At 40.2% G+C, this 26,152-nt stretch overlaps 1 protein-coding gene across 1 annotated transcript in view; it reads right to left on the bottom strand.

Annotated features, from left to right (window-relative positions):
* The window catches only part of LOC139737543 (cytoplasmic dynein 1 heavy chain 1-like), a 70,030-nt gene that overhangs the window by 18,398 nt on the left and 25,480 nt on the right, over positions 1-26,152 (bottom strand). The window contains exons 30-64 of the mRNA XM_071648219.1: positions 25,782-25,928; positions 25,179-25,345; positions 24,368-24,541; positions 23,632-23,797; positions 23,015-23,200; positions 22,302-22,502; positions 20,698-20,980; positions 20,299-20,399; positions 19,701-19,860; positions 18,639-18,879; positions 17,978-18,161; positions 16,998-17,210; positions 16,557-16,795; positions 15,973-16,129; positions 15,561-15,785; positions 14,984-15,190; positions 14,246-14,413; positions 13,692-13,925; positions 12,884-13,058; positions 12,299-12,452; positions 10,541-10,706; positions 9,832-9,995; positions 8,948-9,134; positions 8,432-8,527; positions 7,854-7,949; positions 7,248-7,409; positions 6,474-6,688; positions 5,796-5,889; positions 5,276-5,467; positions 4,699-4,878; positions 4,007-4,160; positions 3,115-3,310; positions 1,768-1,882; positions 1,042-1,257; positions 341-580 (exon numbers count right to left, since the gene is read on the bottom strand). Coding sequence (XP_071504320.1) covers positions 341-580; positions 1,042-1,257; positions 1,768-1,882; positions 3,115-3,310; positions 4,007-4,160; positions 4,699-4,878; positions 5,276-5,467; positions 5,796-5,889; positions 6,474-6,688; positions 7,248-7,409; positions 7,854-7,949; positions 8,432-8,527; positions 8,948-9,134; positions 9,832-9,995; positions 10,541-10,706; positions 12,299-12,452; positions 12,884-13,058; positions 13,692-13,925; positions 14,246-14,413; positions 14,984-15,190; positions 15,561-15,785; positions 15,973-16,129; positions 16,557-16,795; positions 16,998-17,210; positions 17,978-18,161; positions 18,639-18,879; positions 19,701-19,860; positions 20,299-20,399; positions 20,698-20,980; positions 22,302-22,502; positions 23,015-23,200; positions 23,632-23,797; positions 24,368-24,541; positions 25,179-25,345; positions 25,782-25,928 — 6,255 coding nt within the window. The remainder of the gene's footprint in view (positions 1-340; positions 581-1,041; positions 1,258-1,767; positions 1,883-3,114; positions 3,311-4,006; positions 4,161-4,698; positions 4,879-5,275; positions 5,468-5,795; positions 5,890-6,473; positions 6,689-7,247; positions 7,410-7,853; positions 7,950-8,431; positions 8,528-8,947; positions 9,135-9,831; positions 9,996-10,540; positions 10,707-12,298; positions 12,453-12,883; positions 13,059-13,691; positions 13,926-14,245; positions 14,414-14,983; positions 15,191-15,560; positions 15,786-15,972; positions 16,130-16,556; positions 16,796-16,997; positions 17,211-17,977; positions 18,162-18,638; positions 18,880-19,700; positions 19,861-20,298; positions 20,400-20,697; positions 20,981-22,301; positions 22,503-23,014; positions 23,201-23,631; positions 23,798-24,367; positions 24,542-25,178; positions 25,346-25,781; positions 25,929-26,152) is intronic.

Here is a 26,152-nt window from a genome sequence, read left to right as displayed (position 1 = left end):
GTGAGGACATTAGGAAGTGTAGTTGCATCTGGATATCAATATCATCACATTTTACATAAAATACTCTGCCCATCTAGGTTCCTAAGGCATATGCTTAGTAATATCACTATTGTATCAAGCTATGGTTGCATGGACAGGAATCACATTGGAACCAACGAATAATTCTCTCATAAGTTGATTCTGCCTGTTCCAAGTCAAACACTTTTCTAAAATTTTGTACTGCTTCTGTTTCAAATAAGTAATGTTATTTTGAATCATATTGATTGGAAAGAAAGTTTTGAAGTTTATATCAGATAAATGTTGGTCATATATCATATTAATCAATGATTCTATTATGTACCTCTGTGCGAGCAATGTCATGTCTGAACTTGATGCGAGCCTTCTGGAGGTGCCCCGCCCAGCTGTTGAAGAGATTCTGTCTCATCATCTGGTCAAAGTAGCCAGCGTAAGCCATGAAGGCTGAGGAGAGTAGGACATCACCAAGGATGGTAGACATCTGCATCTTGAAGGACTCACTGCCCGCCTCCCAACGGTCTCGCTCGATGGACAGACTACGCAGCAGGGCTGTGCTACGGTCAACCTTGGTAAAGTACATGAAATCAACTAGGAATAAGTTTCTGTGGTACACACTTTTCTGTACAGATTTTGATCAAAGCAGAACAAGAGTAGACATGATTTCAATCCCACGTTTCATTTCCATTCAGATTTCATTCCTAAATGATACACTTTGGATAATTTTAAGACTTTTTTATATAAAGTTTTCTCATAAATAAAAGGTATTTATTCCATCACTCATTTCCACTGAAGGATGCATCTTAAACTTTACGGTAAGCTACCAAATTATGTGGTATATTTAATCAAGTTAAAGTTATATTCACAACAAAAAAAAATCAGAAAAATCACAAAAAAGTCACAATGATAACCACCATAAGCTTTGCTATCATCATCAAGGTTGCTGCGTATGCTATCACCACCACCACCACCATCATCATCATCATCATCATCATCATCATCACCATGGAAACTCTTCCATCCTCCTACCTTGATCTGCACAGACTCCAGGTCAGACTTGATGGCCTGAGCCTGGCTGATGAGTTGTGCATACTCCTCCTTGTAGTGAGAGATGCTACGCTCCAGCTGGTTAATCAGTTTGTTCACCTCCTCCTGTTTCAGTTTGTTACCATTAGCTTCATCCTCCAGGCGACCCAGTTCATTACGCAGTGGCTCCACTCTCTTCAGCATCTCAGCATACAGGATCTGATGGATGGATGGATGAATGAATCAACAAATAAAATATAGCAGTGATTAAAATGCAGTTAGCCAAGAAGTTCAGCACATACAGTGAGACTTCCCATCTCCTTTGTAGCACCTATATGTATCACTACATTGACACTGGGGACTAACTTTCCTTTCTGCAACCCAAACTATCCTTGATCCCAAGGCCTCATCCCCAGAAACAGATGAGCAAACAACTCTTGCAAAAATCATTTAAAAAACACCAGTAATCACAGAACTGCAGATTAAAGGCAAGGCTCCATACATCAAGTGCACAAAATGTCATGAATCACATCAAAAGATAGTCAATACAATCATTTATTATGTAAATAGTTATAAACATCACTTCATTGTTTTCATACAAATAAACTTTTTCACATGACAGCATAAACTGACTCTTTCGTATGGAGTCTGCTATATTATCATTTTTTTCTGTGTTAAGGTAAATGTGAGCTAATGTCAGTCAGAATTGCAGACCATTTGACTCCTCACCTGAGCGATTGCCCATTTGACGAGGGGACCACAGGCCAAACTGGCACGGTTTACTTTCTCAAAGTTGTAGTCAGGGTTGCCCAGATACTTCTGCATCTTGCTACGAATGTCATCACTGTAGTGTCAACAAAGCATTGAAAACACATTGCAATCAAGTCACATGGCCAATTCTCTAGGCTCATTTCCAAGTTTCAATGAAGCACTTTCATTATTGAATAAATGTTGCAATAAATCAATTCTTTTTTCTTAAAATATGACATCATTGTCCTTGCACACATCCTTTGAGGAAATTTCTTATCCCTAGCTTCCATGTGTCGGAAAGAGCAAGTGTTTTTAAGATGAGGGGAAAAGGAAGGAAGGACAGAAATATTTCATACCAGCTATAGACAGCCTAAACTGATTAACTGAAAAAAAAAAAATGATCAAAACACTCCCTTCACTCCATCTTTATAAAGAGAACATTTTTGCTGTTTCTCATTAATTTTATTTTCTAATCAACTCTTTCATCATTTGGTTGACTCAATGGCAATCATCTTTGCTGAATCTCAGATTGTGGATCCTTGTCCCTGTAAACTTGCATAAGACTTGTGATTATCATGTGACTGTCATGGTCTTCTTCTACCAATAAAACCAATCAACTGTTTCCTCTCAATGATAGCAATGACAGTTTTGTATGTTAGTAAGCAAATAATCAACGTTGGTGAAGGTGATGGGACAAACTATCACTTCCGAGGCGATCTGGATGTAGCTATCTTTCCGAAGCGCAGCTGAGGAAAGATAGCGTACACATTCAGATCGCCGAGGAAGTGATAGTTTATCTCATTGCCTGAAACTAAAAGTTGATTATTTGCTTTATATTCCACATCTAGGGTCCTAGAAATGCCCATTTTATTCCACATCTGAAACCGTTTTAGCTGTCTTCAGGTATCCCTAGGGCTTAGGCTACGTGTGCGCGTAGATGACAAAACAATGAATTCGCTGCGCGCACATCGCGCCGCACTGAAGTGAAAGTGCGTTGCACTGTGTACTATCAAGTGACCAAGTTAAATGATAGTCCACAGTGCAACGCACTTTCATTTCGCGCGTACTCATCTCGCGTTAAGACTGTATGGACTGCCAGAGATCAGCAAAACAAACAGCTGTCTTTATAGATGACAAAACAATGAATTTGCTGTGCGCACCACGCGACACTGAAGGGAAAGTGCGTTGCACTGTGTACTATCAAGAGACCTAGTTCTTCTCAGGTGATGTGATGGGCAAAACTACGCTTTATCACATGATCAGCTCTTGACCAATCCTGTAGCAAGATTCTTAGTATGTGGAATATAACAAGAGATATCCACTGACGTGATGTTCTCTGTGACAAAGTTGACAATGGTGCTGATGAAGTTATCTCTGATGATGATCTGTCTGATGGTCTTCCAGTCGGTAGTATTCTCTCCAAGCAGCATACAGATGGACTCCAGGGCAAGCTTGACCAGTGGTGGTGGGTTGGCCATGGACCTGATCTCCACCAGGTTCTGTTTCTTGATACCTTTCACAGCTGTAGCCATCAGGGAGAACACATAGATACACACATGATGAATACCAATGTGAATACAAGATGGATTGTTTTCTTTGTTTCTATCAGTCATTTGTTCATTTCTTTAGCTCCATCTCCTCAGAAAAGACTTCACAAGAGGGTTGAAAGAACCATCCTAGACAACTAATATTCATTGAATGGAATCATGGAAACAAGTGATAACATTTCCTTGTTAGGAACAATGTGATATTCAAAAAGATCCTCTCTGCACCCACTACAATGAAACAAAATTTTAAAGGGATCGTATAGTTTTGGTTGAGACCTAATTTCAGGTTTCTAACATTTCTTGGTGAGATAATGAGAAAACTCTTATGAAATATGAAAGAGCATGTTATTCCATGAGGAATTTAACGTTTATTTGATGAAAATTGGTTTTGATATGGCTGAGATATCCAAAACATAGCAATTCTAATAAAGTGTGGGACCCACATTTTATTACAATCGCTTTGTTTCACTTTGTTTTTGGATGTTTCAGTCATTCTAAACCCGATTTTCATCAAATAAAGTTTGAATTCCTCTTAAAATGGTAGGCTCTATACAATTTCATAAGTGTTTTCTTGGTATCTCGCAAAAAAGTTGAAAGCCCGATTCTCATCTCCACCAATACTGTACCATCCCTTTAAAAAATGGCATCCAAATCTCTAGTCATCAACGGACCTTGCTGGGCGTCTTTGACGGCCGGTTCCACCTTGGAGAGGTCAGCCATGACGTCTTTCCTCTTCTCAGCGATCTCCTTGGTCTGAGTGGCCAGAGCGGCCTGGATCTCTTGACTGGTCACTTTCTTCTGCTCAGCCTCCTGCTGGTCTTTCACCTGCCAAGCAGCATACAATACAGTCACATGACCAATGACCCTACTGACCTCATGTATCATGAAAACATCTACTGCTACGACAATCACTGACAAAATGAGTGCCTTGCCCACTTCTCTTTAGGCCCATAGAGCTAGACAAAATGGTCCCTAAACAATATAGACTGATTTATAAAAGAGTGCACTTAGGAGCCAATTTATTTGGAAAGAAGATTATACCTGTGAAAGATACATCCTGACCACAACTCTGTCAAGTTCACAGATCATGACAAAAGTATTTCCAATTTCCAGTATGACTGGTGAGAAAAAAGAGCACTGATTTCATTTGTGATCTTACCTACCAACTAAAATTTTTTGTCCCTATGATTAAAACCCTTAAATACATTAAACAATCATCCTACAAGCTCTGGCAACCAATTTCTACTGAACTTATACAGTCTGTCCAATATCTTAGTACTATGGATGGGATAATCTTGGTGTTTCTGCTTCTTCTCAGTCTCCTGCAGCTCAAGAGAATATTGAGAAGACAAGGAGCTCTCACCATCTGCTTGAGCTTGGCATTGGCAGCAGCATTCTTAGCCTCCAGCTCCTGACTCTTGAGGGCAAGGCTCTTCTGAAGCTCCTCAACCTGCTCCACTGTCTCCTTGATCTTCTGGAGACCAACGTTAAGATGGAGCTGCTGTTCCTCCAGATCAGATCGTTTCTCATTGTACAGCTTGACCTGCAGACATCATGGGAGGAGAGAGGAAGGTTTGTGTCTCAATCTCATTCTCTACATCCTCTGATGGTGTCAAAAATCACTGTGCCTACTAGTAGTGCACCACTAAGATTACTGATGGCAAATTTGATAATAGCACATTCATTCACGTACAAATGTATTCAGTAATTGTATACAATGCATTCCTTTATTCGCTTAATTCAGACAAACCCACCTGTAACTGAAACAAGTATCACAGACAAGAATCTGTTAACACAATTTGATAATTACTCAGGCTTAATAGCTCCCTTTTGTATGAATCAAGTACTTTGCATTGAAATCTTGTGCAAAATATTAAATGGAACACAACAGAAATCTTTGGACACAATCATAACCAGTCTGAGAGGTAATGATTTCTTACATAGTGGTTGATGAAGTCCAAGTAGTGGCGAGGTGTGATGGCCATGACACGCCCACCTCTCTTCTGCAGCCTCTGATTGGCCTGGTGCAAGGTCAGGTGGACGTAAACAAAGGCGTTGATGATGGCATCCCTGTGGGTGGGATTCTGAGCCAGCCCCTCATAGGCCTCAGGCATGTAGTCTGGTGGCACGTACTGGGGAGATGGTGCACATGATAGACAGGTGAAAGGTGAGGACCATAATCATTTATGTGAAGAATATAAATGTTGTCTTCAATTAAAACAAAGAGGTAGAGACCAAAGCCTTTTTATACCACAGAATTAACAAAAACCAATAAACTTTACCAGCAGATTGGTTTGTAAACAAAGACTTCTTTTTCTAAAGAGATCAATTATTGGGACTAACAACATAATGTGTCGTGTAGAACTACAACCATATTTGGCATAAAATTGATATTGTGTCATAGCATTTATATGTGTTTAAGGCTGTGCTTCAAGCATCATACAGACAGACTAGACTTACATCTGACTTGTCCAGATCCACCTTGTTGGTGAACTCTTTGCCAACTTGGAAGAGGGCGTGGGTGGTCCAGTCTCCAAACCAGTTCAGCACACACCTTGACAGGCAAGACAAATGAAGGAAACATACAGTGTGACTCACACTCAATGACAGAATGTAGAAAAGGCTTGGGCCTGTTTACATGTTTCTAAACTGCTCCTGTATGCTCTGCCACTGAAATGTATCAGTCCCAGTAAGATGCATAAAAAAATAAATTTATCAAAATCATACAATCGTGTTAGCCTTGTCAAACGCTCCATGGCACACAGTGGAAATAACACGAATGTACCTGTCACATTTGGGGTAAAAGCACATAATGTCAACACCTGAATATTGAAGTATTCCATGCAATGTGAAGAACTTCAGTCTGCAGAATGATAAGAAATGCTAGCACCATACTGAAAATGAAATAAATACTTAGCTTGATAAATGAATATAAAACCACACAACACTTTCACCAATGAACTGTCTGCAGCTGCACTCCACATCATTCTCCCTCCTGAACCATGAACATTAACTGTTAATGCTGGGCAATACTCCATGATTGCAAACTGTGTTAGCTGCCTGTCAGTGTGAATGTCTGGGAGAGGCCACGGGGTGTGGCCTTCACCTGTTGAAGAGGGCAGAGGGTGCGGTCTTTACCTGTTGAAGAGGGCAGGTGAGGTGGCAGCCCTGTCCTTGAGACCCTCTGATGAAGGGTTCATAGTGAAGACAACATGAAGGTTGTGCATGACTTGGCCAGTGAACCACTTGTAGAGCTCCTCGCTAGAGTCTAACATGTGACCCATCCGTTGGGCGCCTTCCTTACATTGGGTCATCAGGGTGGTGTACTCATCTCCCTCAAACAGACCAGGAACCTGAAGATGAAGAAGTGACAGATAACATCATCCTCTCCTTCTAGGAATATGCTGTTTCCTCCACAGGGCTTTATTTACTCCACAAAACCTGCATAGCTTTAACTGTTTTTCAACAAAGAACTGTAGTCTGTTTATTTTTTTTTTAATCAAAGTATTTACTAGAGAATGCAAATTTTTGTTGATGATTGCTTGAATCACTGCTTTACATATGAGTTTTCATCTAGTACATTTCATTTACCAGCGAATAATATCTCAGTATCATGCTCTACTTCATGATGAATGTTTTTCATTGACAAGATTACTAAAAAATGTTTTTATTTATTATCTATAATCATTAAGTGTGTTTGTACATTTTTTAATTTCTGTACTTTTATAAGCGCTCTGAGCCTTACGGGAAGAGTGGATCACATATGAATTGTACTGTGTTGTAGATTGTTATTGTTATAGACATTCTGTGCAATAATACAGCTTCTATTTCTGATCTATTTCACACAGTCTTTGCCAAATGCTGTCATGATTCCTTGGACCACCTCTCTCTGATAACCAGACATGTACTCACCTCCCCGTTGGCCAGCAGAGTGTTCATTCTCTCCAGGAAGCTGGAATCCAAGACGTTGGATTCATCCATGATGAAACAGATCTTCTCGTCTTTGCATCCCGATCGACGGAGGACAATGCGCAGATCTTCATCAAAGTCAGCAGCGGTGTACTTGTTGTGAACCTACAACACAAAGGTTCACATGCAAAAACCCACAGCTCATCACTGCTGGTGTTATACATTGTAAGACACCAATTGCAAATCTCTGTATACCTGATACAAAGCCATCAGAAATGCACCACACCTTTGGATATTCAAGTGTCTTTCATTTGAACAGTTTCATAAATGAGAATTTGCAGCGATTTCCCACATTTCATGACACAAAAACCAATAAGGATAAAATCCTAATGTGGCAGCTTGTAAAAATTACTATATTCTAAACATTTCTTGACATTTCACATTGAAGTGGTACAGTGCTCACAGACTGTATATTAGTTATAACTTTGCCAGTGTTGATAAACTATTACACAGCATGGATATGCTTTGATTTAGCTTTATTCTTTTGTCTCTGTGTTTTTGATAAACAGTAACAAATCATAAGTGTCAAGAAAAGGTATCATCACTCACCTTGACTTGAACGATGCTGAGACCATTCATCCAGGCCACAAAACGAGACAGAGTCGTCTTTCCTGCTCCACTCACTCCAATCAGCAGCAAGTGACCCTACCAACCAAAATACATGTAACCAATTATTATCGCCAATACTGGATAAGCAGTTTTCAGCAGGCGTTATTTTGTTTGTTTGTTTTTTTTTTTGCTACAGCAATAATTTCACAGACCATGGTACTGCAAAAGCAAATTCAAAAATGTCAATTTCTCATGTAAGGACTAAAGTCAGAGTAAACTCATTTCTTTGCCCATTGCAATGCAAATATCCTGTTAAATCATCTAGAAGTACAGTTACTCAAACTTGAAAATGGAAAAGACCCATTAAACATTTATTTCTTCTTTTTGTCCCTTTATAACACTATCTGTTATGGTGATAACTTAACCCCCTTGCATATACTCAAGAAAGAATATGTGGAGCACCGTTAAGCCTGCTACCATTCAACCCCTTGATCACAATACATTCATGGGCAACACAAGGGTTTCAGTGTTGAGATATCACCAATGTAAAGAGGAAATCAGGTTAACGGCTGGCATACCTGTGGCTGTCTGAAGATTCTGTCAATTCTCAGCACATGATCCAGAACTTCATTGAAAAGAACCAGGGGTACGTCCAACTCCTCCTCATAGAACACCTGTACAGAGGGATGATGGTGGTTAAATGTCTACATTTGTTTGATCTCCATCTTGGAACGCCTCTTTTGCATCATAAGGTGAAGGCAGTAAAGCATCAGCTGGTATCTCTTGGGTAACAGGGATTGTGTCATATTGAATGTTTCTGTAGTACATATAGGCTACAGGATAAAACTGCTGCTAGTTTCTGCAAGGATTCATGTAATATCAGAAGCTGACTGTTATATCTTGGAGCCAAACATTAACTGAGAGGGAATCTCTGGCAATGTGTTTGGTGTGAAATCTCTGTAACAATGTAGCATACAGGTCACATATCAGCTTGAAATCCAAGATGGTATTTACATTGTACTATCAATATTTGACATTCAACACGTGCAACCGTGCTTCAGTGAATAGATTTCATCTTGTGATGGAGGTACTACCTTGAGGCGAGCCTTGACGTAGTCTCTCAGCTCCTCTTGGTCGACAGGGACGTAGTCCTTGGACAGCCAGTTACTGAAGAGGATTGGTCTACCGAGGGCCTCCTTCTTGTTGATGTTAGGGAAGTGTTTCATGGCGACAGCATCCACTTTCTCTCCAGTCCACAGTCTTTCCTCATCCTCCACAAGCCTACAGATAGCAACAGACATTACACAACATGTTAATACTGATTTATTCTGTCTGTACCTATTTGAGTGAAAGTCAAGGTCAGGTAACCCAGAAAAGATGTATTCTGTCATCTTTTTCACATACTTATGAAACATGCAAGATACTGTACGAGCTGAAATTTTCACATACAGATATTTTCGCGAATTGCTACTTGGAGGACATTTTCGTGTGTTGTTAAATTCGGGGTTGCGAGGGTCTAAATGAACGTAGCTATTAGCGCGTTGTTATTTTCGCGGTTCAAAGGCGATTCGCGAAATTCGCGAAAATAAAACCACCGCAAAAATTTCAGCTCGTACAGTAGCTCATATTTTTACCCAAATCTAGGAAGGGACATACCCATTCTAACACTGTAAGAAACACTCAAAAGTTGTGGACTATTTCAGCAGAAAATTACATTGCCTATATTCATACAATGTACACTCTTAAAATCCCAGTCATGAAAAGAAGCACAGAGAGAACAAGTGCAAAGTGGTCCAAATGCAATACAAAAGAGTGTACCTCAACACTGCAATTGTTTCTTTTGAACACAGAGTGGTTACATAGTACTGCTTTCAAGGATATTTCTACCACTGTCATCTAAAGTCAGCAATACATCAAATGAACAGCATATTTCTTGAAGTTGACACCACTGTTAGCATTATTCCATCATAACACTGACCTGTCTTGGAAGAGTCGCAGAGCCTCGTGAGCCCAGATACGCACAAGACCTTCAACAGAGAGAGACTCTAGAGGGCGCAATGCTTCAACGATACCACGCACCCAGCGAGTCATTTCACGAGGACTGTAGATGTAATGGGGCTGCATGTCTTGGGTGAAGCGTTCCTGAGATTGACAAGGTAAATGCATTGCAAAATCAGAAAGAGGAAACATACAAGGTCATCCTTTTCCCTAACTCAAAACATACCCTACTATATTTTTAGAGCAAAATTAATACACTCTACCGAGAGTAGAATATGAAATCACTTTGTCCTCAGCATTTAAGCATATGATACAAGGTCAAATATTCCAACGAACTACAGTATGTATGAGTGACTATCATAATGAGGAGTCTGTACCAATAGCCATAATTTTCACATCATGCTCATTTTGTTTTGCAATGTACAAATGAATGTTATCCAGTGTGGGATGCTTCAACAAGATTTTAATTGTCCACCAACTTCCCAACATCAAAGTAAGATTGCCGCATTATCATCTTCATCACTGTTACCATCAACATGCTATCATTATCACAATCAACATCATCTGCTATCGCATCTCATCTTCATTATGTCATCAATTTAAATTGTATCATCAACACCATCATCTTTATCCTCTTTGAAATCATCATTACACTGAAGGATGAGTTGATACTGAAGGTATAATCCTACCTGTGAGACAGTGTAGAACTCCACCATGGCATTGGTGAGTGGCTCTGCATAGGTCCTCAGGCTGGGGATGAGGCGCAGCAGGGCGCGGTTGAAGGTTCCATAGATCTGGGTGAGGGAGGCTGGGCCTGGGTAGTCCACGTACACCACAGGAACATGGCGGAGGAACCTACATGTAGCAGGCATAGATGACACATTCAAATCACATTATGTAATGCATTTAAAATTTCAAGAAACATGGAAAAACTAGAAATGTCGCTATGGCGACTGATGCCTCCGCCATAATGCATGATTCTCCCAATAGGCGTACAGTACAATGTCTTCACATGTGTGATCCATGACAGTTTCACATAACTGGCAAAATATTGATATGACAGGTTTGGAAACCTGGCCTTTGACCCTTAATCTCTGACCTTTGACATTCTGGCTGGAAATTTCCTGGAGAATCTCCATTAGGTAATGCATGTATATATTAAGTTTGAAAACTAATAATGCAAGCATTTCATATATTAGTGTATGAGGGAAACAGTAAAATATTGAGGAGTTGACCTTGACCTTTGACCCCATGACTATTGACCTACGACCCCTAAATTCCCTAGATAATCTCTGCCAGTCAGTACATGTGTATGTACCAAGTTCTATGAAGATACATTGAACCATTTGTGAGAAAAGTGATATTACAACATTTTCACCTAACCTTCGACCTTTTGACCTTTGACCTTATGACATGAAACTCTCTCTGGAGAATCTATATGCAGTAGTACATGTCTGCACCAAGTTTCAAGAAAATACCTTAGGGCATTGCATAGATATTGGGGAAATAGCAACATTTTTAGCATTTGACCTTGACCTTTTGACCTTTGACCTCTTGCCAATGTCACTAAAATCTACTCAACTAATTGTCCCATCATACATCATCCTTGGACCAAGTTTGGTGAAAGCTGCTTCATCCAGTTTTGAGTTATCACGTAAACAGATAAATTTCAGGATTTGACCTTGATCTTTGACCTTTGACCTCAGTCCGATTTCACTAAAAAACTAATCAAGTAATTGTCCCATCATACATCATCCTCCGACAAAGTTTGGTGAAATTTGCTCGATCCAGTCTTGAGTTATCGCGTAAACAGATACAATTTCATGATTTGACCTTGACCTTTGACCTTTGACCTTTGGCGGATTTCACCCAAAATCTAATCAACTAATTGCCCCATCATACTTTATACTTGGACCAAGTTTGGTAGAATTCAAGTCAATATTACTCAAGTTATCGCGTAAACGAAAGCGGACGGACGTACGGACGTACGGACGTACGGACGTACAGACGTACGGACGTACGGACGTACGGACGGACGGACAACCCGAAAACATAATGCCTCCGGCACCACTTCGTGGCGGAGGCATAAAAAACAATCCTTTACACAGTCTAATAAACTTTAAGCTCCTAGTTTTAAGGAAGACTGTACTGCAGTATCTATGCTTTGTTATTTTACAGCAATCAGAGGCATGTCTTTCTGACAAATCTTCAGTGAAACACCAAAACAACTGGTATGAACCTGTAATATGTCCAATTTAAGAATAAATTATCTAGACTTTTGCCTTGGTCATAGTCTTTTCAAGCAATTCATATCACTTAAGGTAACTCAGGAAACACATAAATAAATGAGCAGGTTCTTGATAATATGATAATAACTACATTCCCTATCTCATAAATGAGAAGTGTAATGATACAAGTTAAATCTTTCCACACAGTGTGGAACCCACCTGTGAGAGAGGGGTTTCCTGCCAGGGTCAGTGGGAGGGTTGCAGGCTCCTACAAACTGGATACGCTCAAACTTGACCCAGGCCTGGTCAGAGGTTCGGTAGAATCCACCATGTTCTAACATCTGACGCAGGAAAGAGATCACTCGCTGGGTGCCTAGATGCCATGACAACAACGTAAACAAACATTTTATGTTTTTTACATCTATCAGTCTTTCCACTGTACACCCTCTCAACTATCCCATCAAATAATCAAGTTATGTTTCAGTACCGATATGACTTGGTTTCCTATCTAAATAGGAATGAAAACATAGTATCTGAAATAGGAAAAGTATGTTCCAAATTTTGCTCTTGGTGACAGATATTATTTGCATTTTTAACAAAACAAATACTGTGATCTTGAAACTTGAAGAGTGGTCATAAGGTTATCATATACTCCAGAACTCAATAAACCTCTAAAGTTGATAATCATCAGCGAAGGGAGATACAAGAATTTATAATCAAATGAGTACAAACTAGACGTGAAAGACATGCTTCGTCACACAGTAATGGTAGAGCAGATAATACACTAGTAGATTAAGTACTTACCATACTTGTCCATGTCAGGGAGGTTGATTTCATCACAGAAGACCACAATCCACTTCCCCAGCTGGATGGGGGCCAGCACCACACCGTTGGGGGTACGTCGGTACTCACAGTAATGATCAAAGGTTTTCAGCATCAGCTCAGGGGTCGTGGCACTGGAGAAGTTCAAGCCAACAACCTGACAAAGAGGGAAATATAATTATAGTAAATTAATGAAAATCAAGCAAGTAGATTTGATGTTCTACCAGCCCTAATGCATTCATTTATATCAATAGTACTATCAGGATTTAATTGTACACATCTCACCAGCCATATCATGATCCTCATACTCATGTTGGAGCTGACATACCTCCACATCACTTGAAATACATAAAAGATATCAAATACATACATGTAGCTTCCATCCGCCATACAAGCATTGCTCTGAAATGGGTCAAATACATGTACACAAACATAACCTACAACTAATCATGAACACTTTAAACATCTCTCCACACTGACCTTCATATTCCTGCCTTCCTCCCCCACATGACTATACAAATACACTGGAATGGAAATACTCCATATCTTTAACTGTTTCATACCTTTGAAATACTGTAAAACATGATATACTCATGGCACGAAATTTTCGCGAATTGGAGCCAACAGCCTTTTTCGTGGCATGAAATTTTCGCGAATTGCCACTGGCATTCAATGCATAAAGTGTAGACAAGAAATTTCGCGAATCTTGGCGCTCGCTAAATTTGCGAAATTAAAATGTACGCGAACATTCCTCGTTTTACAGTAAACTTTAGACAAAGCATGTTCTTACTTCCATGTCTGGCAGGGCCCTGAGGGCACTAAACAGGGTCATGGTCTTTCCACTGCCAGGCGGTCCACACAGCACCATGGGTCTGTGTTCTGCTAGCCATGTGTAGAGCAGGGCTTCATGGCGTACAGTGTCAAGGGTTGGTACTACCACATCAGGGGCGGCTACCTTGTGAGTCTCAACCTCAATTTGGGGCACCTTGGACTGCCAGGGTACCCACTCACCTGTGATAGACACCTGTTACAAAGATTCATCAATAGTCATTAGGATGGCTGGATATGAGGACTTGAGGAGACATTCAATGTTGGTGGGCAAACACTCATAAAGAAGGACAGATATACAGAATGTCACAGGCGAAAAGTACAGTTCATACACTTCAATTCCAAATCATCAATTCCTTTGAAAGAATATATAAATATATGACAGTTGAAGAACTTAAAATTTGATAGTAATCCATAATTCATATTGTCTTGTTAATGTATACATGATCATTCAATGCACTACACAAAAATTCAAATGTTTTCTTTTGTGTATGGACATTGGACTAAAATACTTACCTCAAAGTCAATGATAGGGATGGTCTGCTGGGCTGGGAGGGGGATGGTGGTAATACCTCGGATAAAGTCTCCGAAGTCACAACGAGCTTTCATCTTGCTGTCTCCAGTGAAGGACCAGAGCAAGGCGTGGATCAGGTAGCGTGCTACATACTTCTCCAGCTGGTCTTGCTGTTAGTGGGAAGCACAAATCACAAAGTGATGACAGAAGACATACCTAACTACTTCATATTGAACTCTGGTTTACTCAATTTGTTTTATCAAAGTTTCATCCTAGTCTCTTTGTGCTAGCATAAATTTAGTACATAAATGCATTGATAAAACATTCAAATTTTGATGGAAAATTGACCTGTCCACAAGATCTTACAGAAAGCTCTCACTAAACTCAGAAATATACAAAGCAAAAGCCTTGATTCAAAGAAAAGAAAGCATAAGTTGTGGTAAGAATATTGTTTCATTTCAAGTTCACCCTGGATATCACACAAGGATAATATCTTCTTTTTTTTAACATTAAGTATATTTCATTGACTTGGAGCAGCACTGAGAGTTTCTGGGAATGAAAGATTGGAAGACACAAGTCATTTTCTGAACAGGAATAGGCTGAATTTTCGACAAAGTGTAACTGTGTAAAGAATCCACAGATGACAAACTAAATGTTCTTTTATATGTACATCATTTATCTCAATATTCATTGTATCAGGCGGATCAGAGTCACATATGGAACTGTAATTATAGCATTACCTGCATGGGGAAGTCACTGTGTGTGTGGTTGTACTGAATGATGTTACGCACACACTGATGAAGCATGGAGAAAAGAGAGTTGAGTGCTCGGATACGAGTGAAGTCCATGATGTGTTGATCTTGTTTGGCTGCATACTCTAGACAGCGCATAGCGATTCCATCAGAAGCAAAGTGAGGCCCAAGTACGTTAGCAGCATCCACTTGGACCTACGAAGAAGGATTTAAACTCAGTCTTCACACCATATACATCTCAAATCATGTGAAAAGTACACTCATCCAAGAATTCATCACTAATGGATACAATAATAAGCTTTAATCTTGTAAATACTAAACAGTCATAGCATAATGTAGGATGTTATAGAAAAGGCAACTAAGGTCAAGTATCTGCAGGATACAAGAGGGTATAACATAATGGGAACACACAGCAAAACTTTTCTATTCCTGCTTTGTTCCTTGTGTCATTATCGACTTTTTCTGTAAGTTTCATTCAAATCCATTCACAGCTTTTTGACATTTTTTTGCAAACAAACAAACAAACAAACAAACCAAAGCCAATGAAAAAGAAGTGAGAACAAACCTGCATGACTGGAGAGAGGACATCCTCCTTCTCTCCCGCATCCTTGGACTTTTTCATGATGGCATCTTCACCTTCCTCCAGGGGCACATTCCTCAGCCGAGTCAAGAAGTTCTCAAAGATCAGCTCAGTGCTCAGTACATCCTCACTGAACCACACCATGCCGCATCGACTGACCGTTGCCATGGTAGCATAGCGAAGGTCCTCCACTTCAAACATGATGCGCACCTATTCAATAAGATCCATGGTAAGGGGAGTATTAAAATTGCAAACTTTATACTTCTTGACTGAAATCTGGTGAACAAAATCACGCTGCACCAAAAACACTGCTATCTAGCTCAAGAAATTCTCGTCTGGGTGGAAGATCTGAAATTTCACGATGTTATGGTTCATAAGAATGCAAAGAAGTGCTTACATTGGGTGGGATACCAAGACGTTCTCCATTTGGTAGTGTGAGGAGTTTGTTTTCATCCAGCACACTGTTGAGGTTCTCCACCCACTCTGGGTCCACATCACCATCAAAGATGATCCACTGACGTTTGTTAATCTCTCCTCGCACGTTGTCAATGATCCTGAGAGAGATGAATGAAAGCAGATTTAATGCTCTGATCGAGAGACATACGATACTTTATAATCAGAGTACATATTTGAGAATAATTTGGCTTAAACATAAAATCCTACATTAGCTACAATTTAAAATTCATGCATTTCTTCAGGTAGGTACAAAAGGAGAAAAATAAAATGCATAATTAGTATTCGTGTAAATAGAACACATGTTTTGTTGTTTGTTTTGAGCAGGTACCAATTTAATTTGCCATCAAAAGATGTTACTACAGCAGCATCTCACACTTAACACAATTTTAGGTAAAAGCATAATCTGGACCATGAATAGACTTTTTCTTCGATGAACACTCTCTTTGATCTAAATATGTATTAAATGTCTTGGAAAGGGAAATGTGATGGGAAAGTCGATGATGCAGAGAAAAACATATTTCTTACTTTCTGAGGATGTGAGTGAAGAGACCATCAGTCCACTCCCTAGTGTTGGGGTCTAAGAATCCATAGAGATCTTCTTTGGACATGGCCTTGGGGTCGATGACATGTGGCACGCCTTCCACACCCTCCAGACGTTCCAAGGCTTTGAGAAGTGATCGCCAGGCTGTGCTCTTCCCACTCCCACTGGGACCAACCATCATCAAACCATGGTTTAGGTTGGAAATCTGGTACAGCTGAAGGACCTGGGATTCAAATGTAACAAAACTAGTGAATAATAAATACTAATACCTTGTATCACAATCGGAACAGGATTCTGAAAAAGTAAGAACAGAATGACTAATGAATTCGAAAGAATTCCATTGATCTTTTTTAAACTTGCATACAAGAGGAGTGCAGTTCCTTTCTGTGTGAATGCAAGGGAGATACATCCATGAAGAATCTTACCTTGTCCACCCAGGAGGCACCAATCTCGTCTCCCTCTCCATAGGTGAGGTGCATCTCCTCACACACCTTGGCCAGCTCCCGACGAAGTGGCTTCATCTGTGCCTGGGTGTAGCGGATACCAGGGAAGACATCAGACAGGAGGCTGTAGAGTAGTGGGATGTCCTCTGCTACCAGCTTGGGTACCATGGTCTCACAGATACTCTGGATCAGAATCTACAGAAACAATATCAAACATATGATCAGTATTGGATATGACACAGCCAGTACAACTTTTTTTTTGTCACCATAATGAGAGATTCCACAAAAGTGTTATCTATTGGGTTCATGATGTGCTTATCGTTCTTCTTGTGTTTAGAGATGTTTGTTTCAAAGAATAAATTTCCTCCTAAAGTTCACTATCTCATAAGGCAGCCTTGGAGCCATTTGGGTTCTGCATAAGAATGTTGAGATTATCACTAAGTCTTTCCTGTTGTTATATGTACAGTATGTCCCCCCCCCAAAAAAAAAAAAAAAAAAATTACAATCGGATTTTCGCATTGATAACTTAAAATATGATTAAACTGTCTAAATGCTACTTCAGGGTCTTAAAATATAACATCTTAACATGTTGTGCAGAAAACCCCATTCAATTTGGCTAAGTGGTCACAGAGAAATGAGGATCACTGTAAAGCATATCATGGGTCTGATTCTTCCAAGTTTAGAACTTGGATGCTCTTGGAACTGCATAATGTGTGAACACAATGGACATATCTTGGAGGGAAGGGATTCCTGACATGCTCTACAAAACTCCTCATTTCTCTTTGACCACTGAAGCAAATTGGATGGGGCTTTCTGTAAGATGTGGGTAATAAGTTATAATTTCATACCCTGAAATTGTATTTGGATTGATTCACTTTTTTCGCCCTTGCAGAGGGTCCCGTTGTAATTTTTTTTTTAGGACAAACGGTATCTACAAGATGACAGAAAGCCCGCATTCACACCTCTTGCTCAGGCAGGTTTTCAGCGATAGAGGCTTCATCAACAGTCTCTCCCTTCTCTGCCTTCTCCTCCTTGACTCGAAGGATGTGGTCTCGTTTCACGTTGCCCGTGGTAACCAGCACACTCTTGAGAGCTCGGAGCCCAAAGCCGTAGTGAGACTGGTTGGAGAGCTGTTCATCACACAGTCTGCAGTGTCATAGTCAAAGACAGAGGTCAAGGGTTAGGTCTTTCTTTGAGCATCAATTTTTGATGTCAGAGTACATAATGCTCCACGCAAAACTATAAGATGACATTTTTACAATAATTCAGGACAATACATAACAAAACTGAATACTAGCAATCAATAAACATTCATGCCTAAGACAATAAACATCCATTTAAAATTTCTGTATTAACATGTCTAACAACAATGTAAAGTGCCTCATACACACAAGAGATGAAAGACTTGTTTCTCATTCTATAAATGGTACTGCAATGTAACATCCTTGCCGGAAGAACTCTGTAAGCCTATGGTTTTTTATGATATGCACATTTTTTTTTGTCTTTGCAACATAATTTAACATGCCTTCATATCATCTGATCACAGACAGACCCTAATACCCACAGCTTTAAAGAATGCCTAATAAAACTGACTACTGATATCGAAGCAGGATTAGTACTCACTTGAAGAAAGGCACCACCTTGGAGGCGAGTTTCTCAGCCGTTCTGAATCCTTGGGAGTAGAGCATGACTTCAGCAATCATCTGACGGTCAGGCTTGGTCATGGCCAGGTTACGGAAGAGCTTCTTCAGGTTGTCTGGGAGGTTGGAGCGGCCAGCGTAGCCCGGATTCATGGTGATGAAAATGGCCATGTCAGGGTTGACACGCACCTGTTTACCCACCAGCTCAACAAGAATTTGTTCTCCTGGACACAAACAGACATGAATGTTCACAAATGTTCCAGTGTTAACATGCAATGATGGGTATTTCAATAGGTCATTTGGAATGTATATGTAAAGTGAATGATACATCGTGGAAATTACCAACACCGAAGCTCCATTTTTCCAACTGACATGAAATTTTAAAAATGTGATGTTATATATATTCAAGTGTGCAAATTGTACTTAAGTTTTCAATCCAGAACACTCTGTCAGTTAAACCAGGCAGACTCTTCATCATAGCCCTCACCTCCCCCTCACACCACATAGAAGATCTCTGGTCATCTACATCTTACAGCTGTACGTATGATGTCTGATGAGGGACACTTTATCTGATAGTCTGTCTCTTGTTTGCATTGCTCTGTTATAAGAGGAGACACATGTCCAGTAACATACAGTGTAGGTTGTCATTTGATAGTAAACCATACCACTATCATTTAGATATTCCAAGAACATAGACATTGCACACATTTTGTGAAAACCCTCAAATATAAACCTGCCATGACAAAGACTTTTACATCCTAATTCACTCACATTCTAACCTGTGCACTGATACTAAGGAGTACCAATACCTCAACAAAGAAAAACTCCTTTGAAATAAATTCCACTTGTTTTTATTTTCAACTTGACATACAGCCTATTGGATCCACTCAGCAATCAAGGACACTTGGATGCCTGAAGTCTGTATGTACAATGCACATCTCTGGAATGAGCCATGCTCACAAGCAACAACACACACATGCGCATACAGGTACCTAGCATACAGACAGGAAGAAAAACTGTGAAACTGACTGAGTGATTTGCAGACCTTTCTTGGCCTCGTTGGTAAACTGCTCCTTGAGAGCTTCTTGGATGGTTTGGATCTGTTGTGAGACAGCAGACAACATCCTCTCTTCCAGACGGTTGAACTCATCAAAACATCCCCAGGCTCCCACCTGGCACAGACCCACGAAGATACGCCCCATGGCCTGATCAAAACAAACAAGCAGACAGACAGTTAATACAGCAATTCAAAGAATAATCCTTAATGTGAGTCTTCCTAGTCACTGAAGAGAAAGAGCCTGCAAAGACATTACTTGGTGCTCTTCATTGCTAATCTCTAGTTCTCTCTGCTTTGTGAGTGCATACACACTTGACAGCACGTTCTGTACTTTAAGCCAATCTTCAGCATTACTCTGTTCTTGGTTATTATTAGTACGACTATGCAATAAAGACTGTAGAAAATTCCGTCTACTTTACAAACCATAAAGTTTACAGATAGAGAGTTTAATATGCACTTTGATCATATTTCATGAACACACTTTACGTCAAAAAGAAATCACACCAAAGCACTTGATGTCACGTTGCCTGGTGTCTGGAATTACAGAACAAAACTTTGTATGACTGATTTTCAGAGTGATTCTTGCCTGGAAGTCAAAGTGCTCATCACAGTTGAAGACGAGGACAAATCGACCCAGCTGATGTCCAAGAGCCTTGACCGATTCTGTCTTGCCTGTACCAGCAGGACCTAGATGATGAAATGGGAACATTCAATTCTATTATATTAGTCATAAACAAAATGGAATATCACCTGAACCACAAGAAAAAAACAATTTAGTTTGAATCGTGTGAACCAATATATGAAGATTTTAGAGCAACATAATCACTTGTTAGAGTCATGTGCAGTTATGTGTAGTTCTATTCAGACTTCATACAGATACATTTATTATAAGCTGCAGCTCTGTTAACCAAATCAATATCATAAATGATATCATAAAGAGGTTGTGTACATATATTGCATGAACTGGCCCAAAAGGACAGCATACCAAATGGGGATCCTCCAAGCCTGCCCTCTAGAGCCTGAGTCATGGTCAGGTAGCAGCGGTCAGTCAGTGGTGTCTGGACTAGCTTGTCCTGCACACCGAGGTACTCAAAGCCATAGTTGAAGCGGGCATTGGCCATCTGGATGCTAAGCATCTGGAGCACATCGGAGTGTTTGGGGTCAAAGTAGAATCGCATCTGAGAGAGCCACTTGAAGTCACTTGGAGACTTCACCTTACAGCGGACCAACTCTCTGGTCACGTCACGTTGGTGGACCAGCTCAGTGATCTGGGGAAACAACAGTCATGTCATGTTCAATTCTGATGCTGATGATAACTAGAAACAAATCTTGAAACCACTGTGTAGCAATTAGACGTAATCAATGAGAAGCACATGAAAATACATCCTACAATGCTCAAAAATCTTTGCTTGTGAACTGTTCTTGTGCGTCTAAAGCCCCTTTTACACTTTCACGGATTGCATCACGGATGACCACGGATTGTCAATCCGGGATCATCCGTACTGTTTCCGGCAGGACCGTGTTGACTCCGTGAAGTCATCCAGCATTATCCTTGATCATCCGGCATGTCCGGGGAAAAAAAATTAAGCTTGCTTAATTTTTCATCCAGGACATTACGGATGAAAATCAATACGAACTCTTCCTTGTTGGCACCGTCTACTCCGTGTTTCCTCCGTATTCCTTCCTTGTAGGCACCGGTTACTCTGTGTTGCTTCCGTACTCATTCCAGGACAATCCGTAAAGACATCGAGAGATCCGTATTAGCATCGGCTCCATCCGGGATGAAAAATTTGTGTATTTTGCCAATACAAGTTCATAAAAAAGTCCATGAAATGTGCTCACATCTTCCCAAATCAGTACAGCCATCAACCCCTCATACTGTTCGTGTATAAAGTGGTTGCCTGAGAAGCTTCAGTGACCCACACACATCTCCACGCTGGTCTTTGTGTGTGTGTGTGTGTGTGTGTGTGTGTGTATGTGTGTGTATTTGATTTGTTTTGTTTTGTTTCGCTTTGTTTATGTCATGATGTTTCCGTAAAATGAGAGTTTGCAAAAAGCGTGACAAAAAAATATTGTCTTTATGATGTCGGCAAGCAGAGGCGTATGTAGGCTGCTGTAAATTTTCTGGTGTGCTTGTTTTACTGTACTCAGCTGTGGAAGCATGTCACCCAAGAATGATTAAGTATCAAAAGCAAAAGGAAATGTCATTTGTCAAAATTTTGGGAATATCCGTGTAGAGACCGCGAAGGCACCCAATTGCATCCGTGCTCAATCCTTGATATCCGTGTTAGCGCCGTATCATTTCTGCTGAGGTTCGCGTTCATTCCTTGTCTGTCCATGTAGGCACCGTACTTGGCCGTGTAGACTCTGTACTTATCCTTGTAGACACCCAGTTGGGAACGTATTCACACCGGCATTGATAGGAAAATTGATATTTTGCATGCCGGAACACCACGGATGACGATCCGTGGTCATCCATGAAGCAATCCGTGAAAGTGTAAAAGGGGCTTTAGTACAGTGTGTAAAAATGATACAAGGCAAAAGGTATCTAAATATTATCTCCAATGCTCCTCAAGGCCAAGTCCTTACCATGTGTTCTAGCTTCTTCCTCCTGACAGGGGGTTGTTCCTGTAAGACAGAGTCAGCCAGCACCTGTAGAGTCTTGAGCACATTCTCCAACACTGCCTCTACTGGCTTCATGTCTCCTCCGCCACTCTTCTCCACAGTACCCAGGGCCTTGTCTGTGCTTTCAGACCACGAGATCTGGGCTGACAGGACTAGCAATTGTGCCTAATGGAAGGACATGAGCAAAATAGTGTATAAAAGTCTGGTAGGACTAACAGGAAATAACCTTAAAGACTAAAGACAGTATGCCTGCCTCAAGCAACAAGAGATTTACTATGAAGTATCAGTAGCCATTACAGAATGAATTATCAGTTGTCACTTACATTGATTTCTTCAATGCATCTTTAAGCCATTTTATAGCAAATGACCTACAAATGTAACATGCTCAATGCAATAAACTATAGTTGTAAATCACTAATGTATTAAAGTTCCCCTGGGTTGGTTTCAACAAAAAATTTAAGGCTAAACTTGACAAAAAGAATTAAAACCTACCACACTTTGAAAAAAAAAATCCCATACACATCAATGTCTTTAATACATAAAACCTTATACTTGGCTGCTGAGAGATTGGCTGACAAATTAGACCTTGAGCAGGGTTGCATGTTTTACTCAGCAAGGGTACAGTGATATGCAAGGTCAAAAAACATTAACATCCAACCAGGGTGAAAATGCTTTACCTGGTACTGGTCAACCCAGTTGAAGTACTTCTCTGGTTCAATGTCTCCCTCCTTGAATTGGCTGACACTGGCCACAGCTGTAGCCAGGTTCTTGGCCAGGGTAACACGCATCTCATTCTCAACCAAGGTAAGCCACTCGTTGATCTTTGGGTGCTCTTTGATGGACACTGGGGTCTTGAACACAACCTGTGTGAAGACAAGAATGTTTCAAGATTGTCAGTTGTAAAGTACAACACACTTTCTACCCACTTTCCTGTACGTTCATGTACCTAGGTCTTGGTAGAGTTCTTTTCATTAATTCTATTACTAGCATCATGGTCAGAGTCACTAATATCATTCACATCATCACCGAAAGTACTTTCAGTCAAGGCATCTCATGTTCAATACCAGAAATTTAATATCTCATGCTGAGGCACGGTTATCAACTTTATCAATGTGATTAGGTCAAGGAGATGGAAACCTGTCCATCTTCTTGACTACTTGGTGTTAGATACTTGGTATGTAACCCATGTACATAGAATCATCATGAAAGAAGTGTGATCTTATCAATCATACAGTACGACTACTACCACTCCTCTCTCTTCAATGAACAGGTGTCTATATGACATAAGACTGACCTCCTCTCCCTCCCTGGAAGCCAACCCAAGGACCAGAGTAGCATCTTCACTCAGGATGAGGGTAGCCACTCCAGCAAACATCTTCTTGAAATGCTTCTGGAGTTTCTCAACATTCTTGCTGTTGCCAATGATCTCCAGCAGATCCTCATCTCCAACGAAGTAGAATCTGGGCAACACAAACACACAAAGTAATCATGTCAGGTTTAAATACGAGCAATGTACAATGAGAAAAATCTTCACTTACCTTTGTAAATATATATAAAGTTTCAAGCAGAGGTTGAAATATATGTATCAACAAGTACAGCACTGTAAATATCGCAAAAGAGGTAAAACAAAATATGTTAAAAATTGAATCTTTCTTCATTTATCAATTTACAACACAATAATCTACCCTAGAGTATTTATGCAAATTTATCCAATTTTACCTGAACCAGCACAACAGAAAATCATACACACTCTTACATTTTTTCCTTTTTCTTTAAGAAGACAACCTAAAGTATGCTCCTTCCTGCAGCATCACTGTTTCCACCCCGTCTCTTTTTGTCATTATGTTTTTTGGTGTTTACTTTGTTTTTTGGGTTTTTTTGTTGTTCTAATTTTCCATTTCATATCTCTCCCTCCCCTGGTCCCACTTAAAAACCTCACACAAAACAAACATGGAAGACAAAAATTTGCCAGATTTTGACTAGCATTTGAGGTCTCTATCATATTGTAGGTATGCACCAATGTGACTCACCGTGGGAAAGAGGCCCTCTCTCTCTCCAAGTACTCTCCAAGAGCCTTCTGGATCTTGCCCAGGAGGTCTGCCAGCCTCTCCAAGGAGCGCTGGACGCCAGGGATGTTGACCACATCAAGAACCAAGGGTGCCTTGGCAACCTTCTTCATCAGCGCCAAGAACTCCGTGCTGATGCTGTGAGAATGAAGAGATAATCAAGAGACCAGATCTTACTCATGAATGCACTCACCTCAGAAAATGAATGATGTATACAGCCTTTACATAACCCTTGCATAAACCATGTGCATTACATCAAATTACTGCTGACCTTACTTCTAGGGTGCATTGTTTTTCCTCTACATCATTGGGGTGAAAATTTTAAATCTCCGCTTACCATTTAACTTCTTTTATTTACAAAATTTTTTCCATGGGTTATAAATTCCCTACCTCATTGAATTTCGAAACAGTTACTTCTTCACATTTCAAAGTACCCTTCAAAGAAACCACACTGTGTGCCATCGAGATTTAATGGAGTACAAATAAATGTGCTATTCAGCATTTATGCTCCCAGATTTCTTCACAAAGATAAGAAAGTTCTGACTTTGTAGAAAATTAGTGAAGTAACATCCTTTTTGTTCTCATTCCAATACTTTTCAAAATAAGATCAAACATATTCACAAGCCTATTAGGTGACAAATAATCTGCAAGGGGCATCTGTTGAACAAAGAACAGTTGCATTACATGAGAGGTATATATGTAACGGTACACAGATTGTGGAAGAATGTACAAGTATCTAATAAGTATATAATGATAGACAAAAGGGTCTCTATACCTGGAGAACCTCTGGGTCTCTACCGGTAGGAGATGCTTGATGTCTGCAGATCCTGAGAAGATGCCCTCCAGGTAGACCCATCGGCGCTGGACATCGATCCAGACATCGAAGAGGGCATTGATGCGATTCAGCTTCTCCTCCCATGTCAGGGCTTCTTCCTCGAACACCTGCACATCACAGCAGCAAAGATTTCACAAGTCATTTTCTAGTAACATCATTCCACAGTCTTTATCACTTTACACTGATAACAAAATGAGTTCAACTGCTACCACCACAACATTGGCTTAAATGCCTACCCTTATATCCATTGCTTGCACAACAAGCATCAAGATGGGTTACACAGAAATGCTTCCTTGACCCATAGGCTTCCTATCATATAAATTGGGAAAAGATCAAAATGTACAAGTACTGTTTATTTTTCTGCATATATCATCACATCAATTTAAGTCACTTACGCAGAAATGGTAATTCCATGATATTCACTTTCTTTTATGGTATCATTAGACCAAAGAATAATAAACATGACATTTGATATACAAAAAATTAGATCACATTTTTTTTTTTGCTCAAGATGACAAGCCAGGTGCATAATAGTATCTGTACCTTGTAGTACGGTGAGAGCTTCATGGCAGCCACACTGTTGATGTGCTCCTTTGCCTTGTCGAAGAGGTCATCCCAGCCACGGATGATGCGACACTTGTTCTGGAAGTTGATGAGATCTAGCTCATAGCTCTGCCAGGACTCTCGCACCTGACACAGAACACAGATATAAATCATTTACATTTAGAATCATGGAGGTCTCAAACAAAATTATTCACACGCTACCACAAGACAATGGGGCAGAATCAATTCCATTTCTACCAAAACTTTTATCACAGTCAACAAGGAACCCTTATACAACATCCAACATGCTTGGGTGCATATACAGCTCGTAGAAATGAGAAGTGATTGAAGTGCATTCTGCCAACAAAAAC

The sequence above is a fragment of the Diadema antillarum genome, unplaced genomic scaffold, assembly GCF_040938485.1.
Source record: "Diadema antillarum isolate AM-2024a unplaced genomic scaffold, OU_Dant_1.0 seq00000696_RagTag, whole genome shotgun sequence".
NCBI lineage: Eukaryota > Metazoa > Echinodermata > Echinoidea > Diadematoida > Diadematidae > Diadema > Diadema antillarum.
The sequence above is the reverse complement of the archived record's forward strand: the minus strand, read 5'-3'. Positions and strand labels throughout refer to the sequence as shown.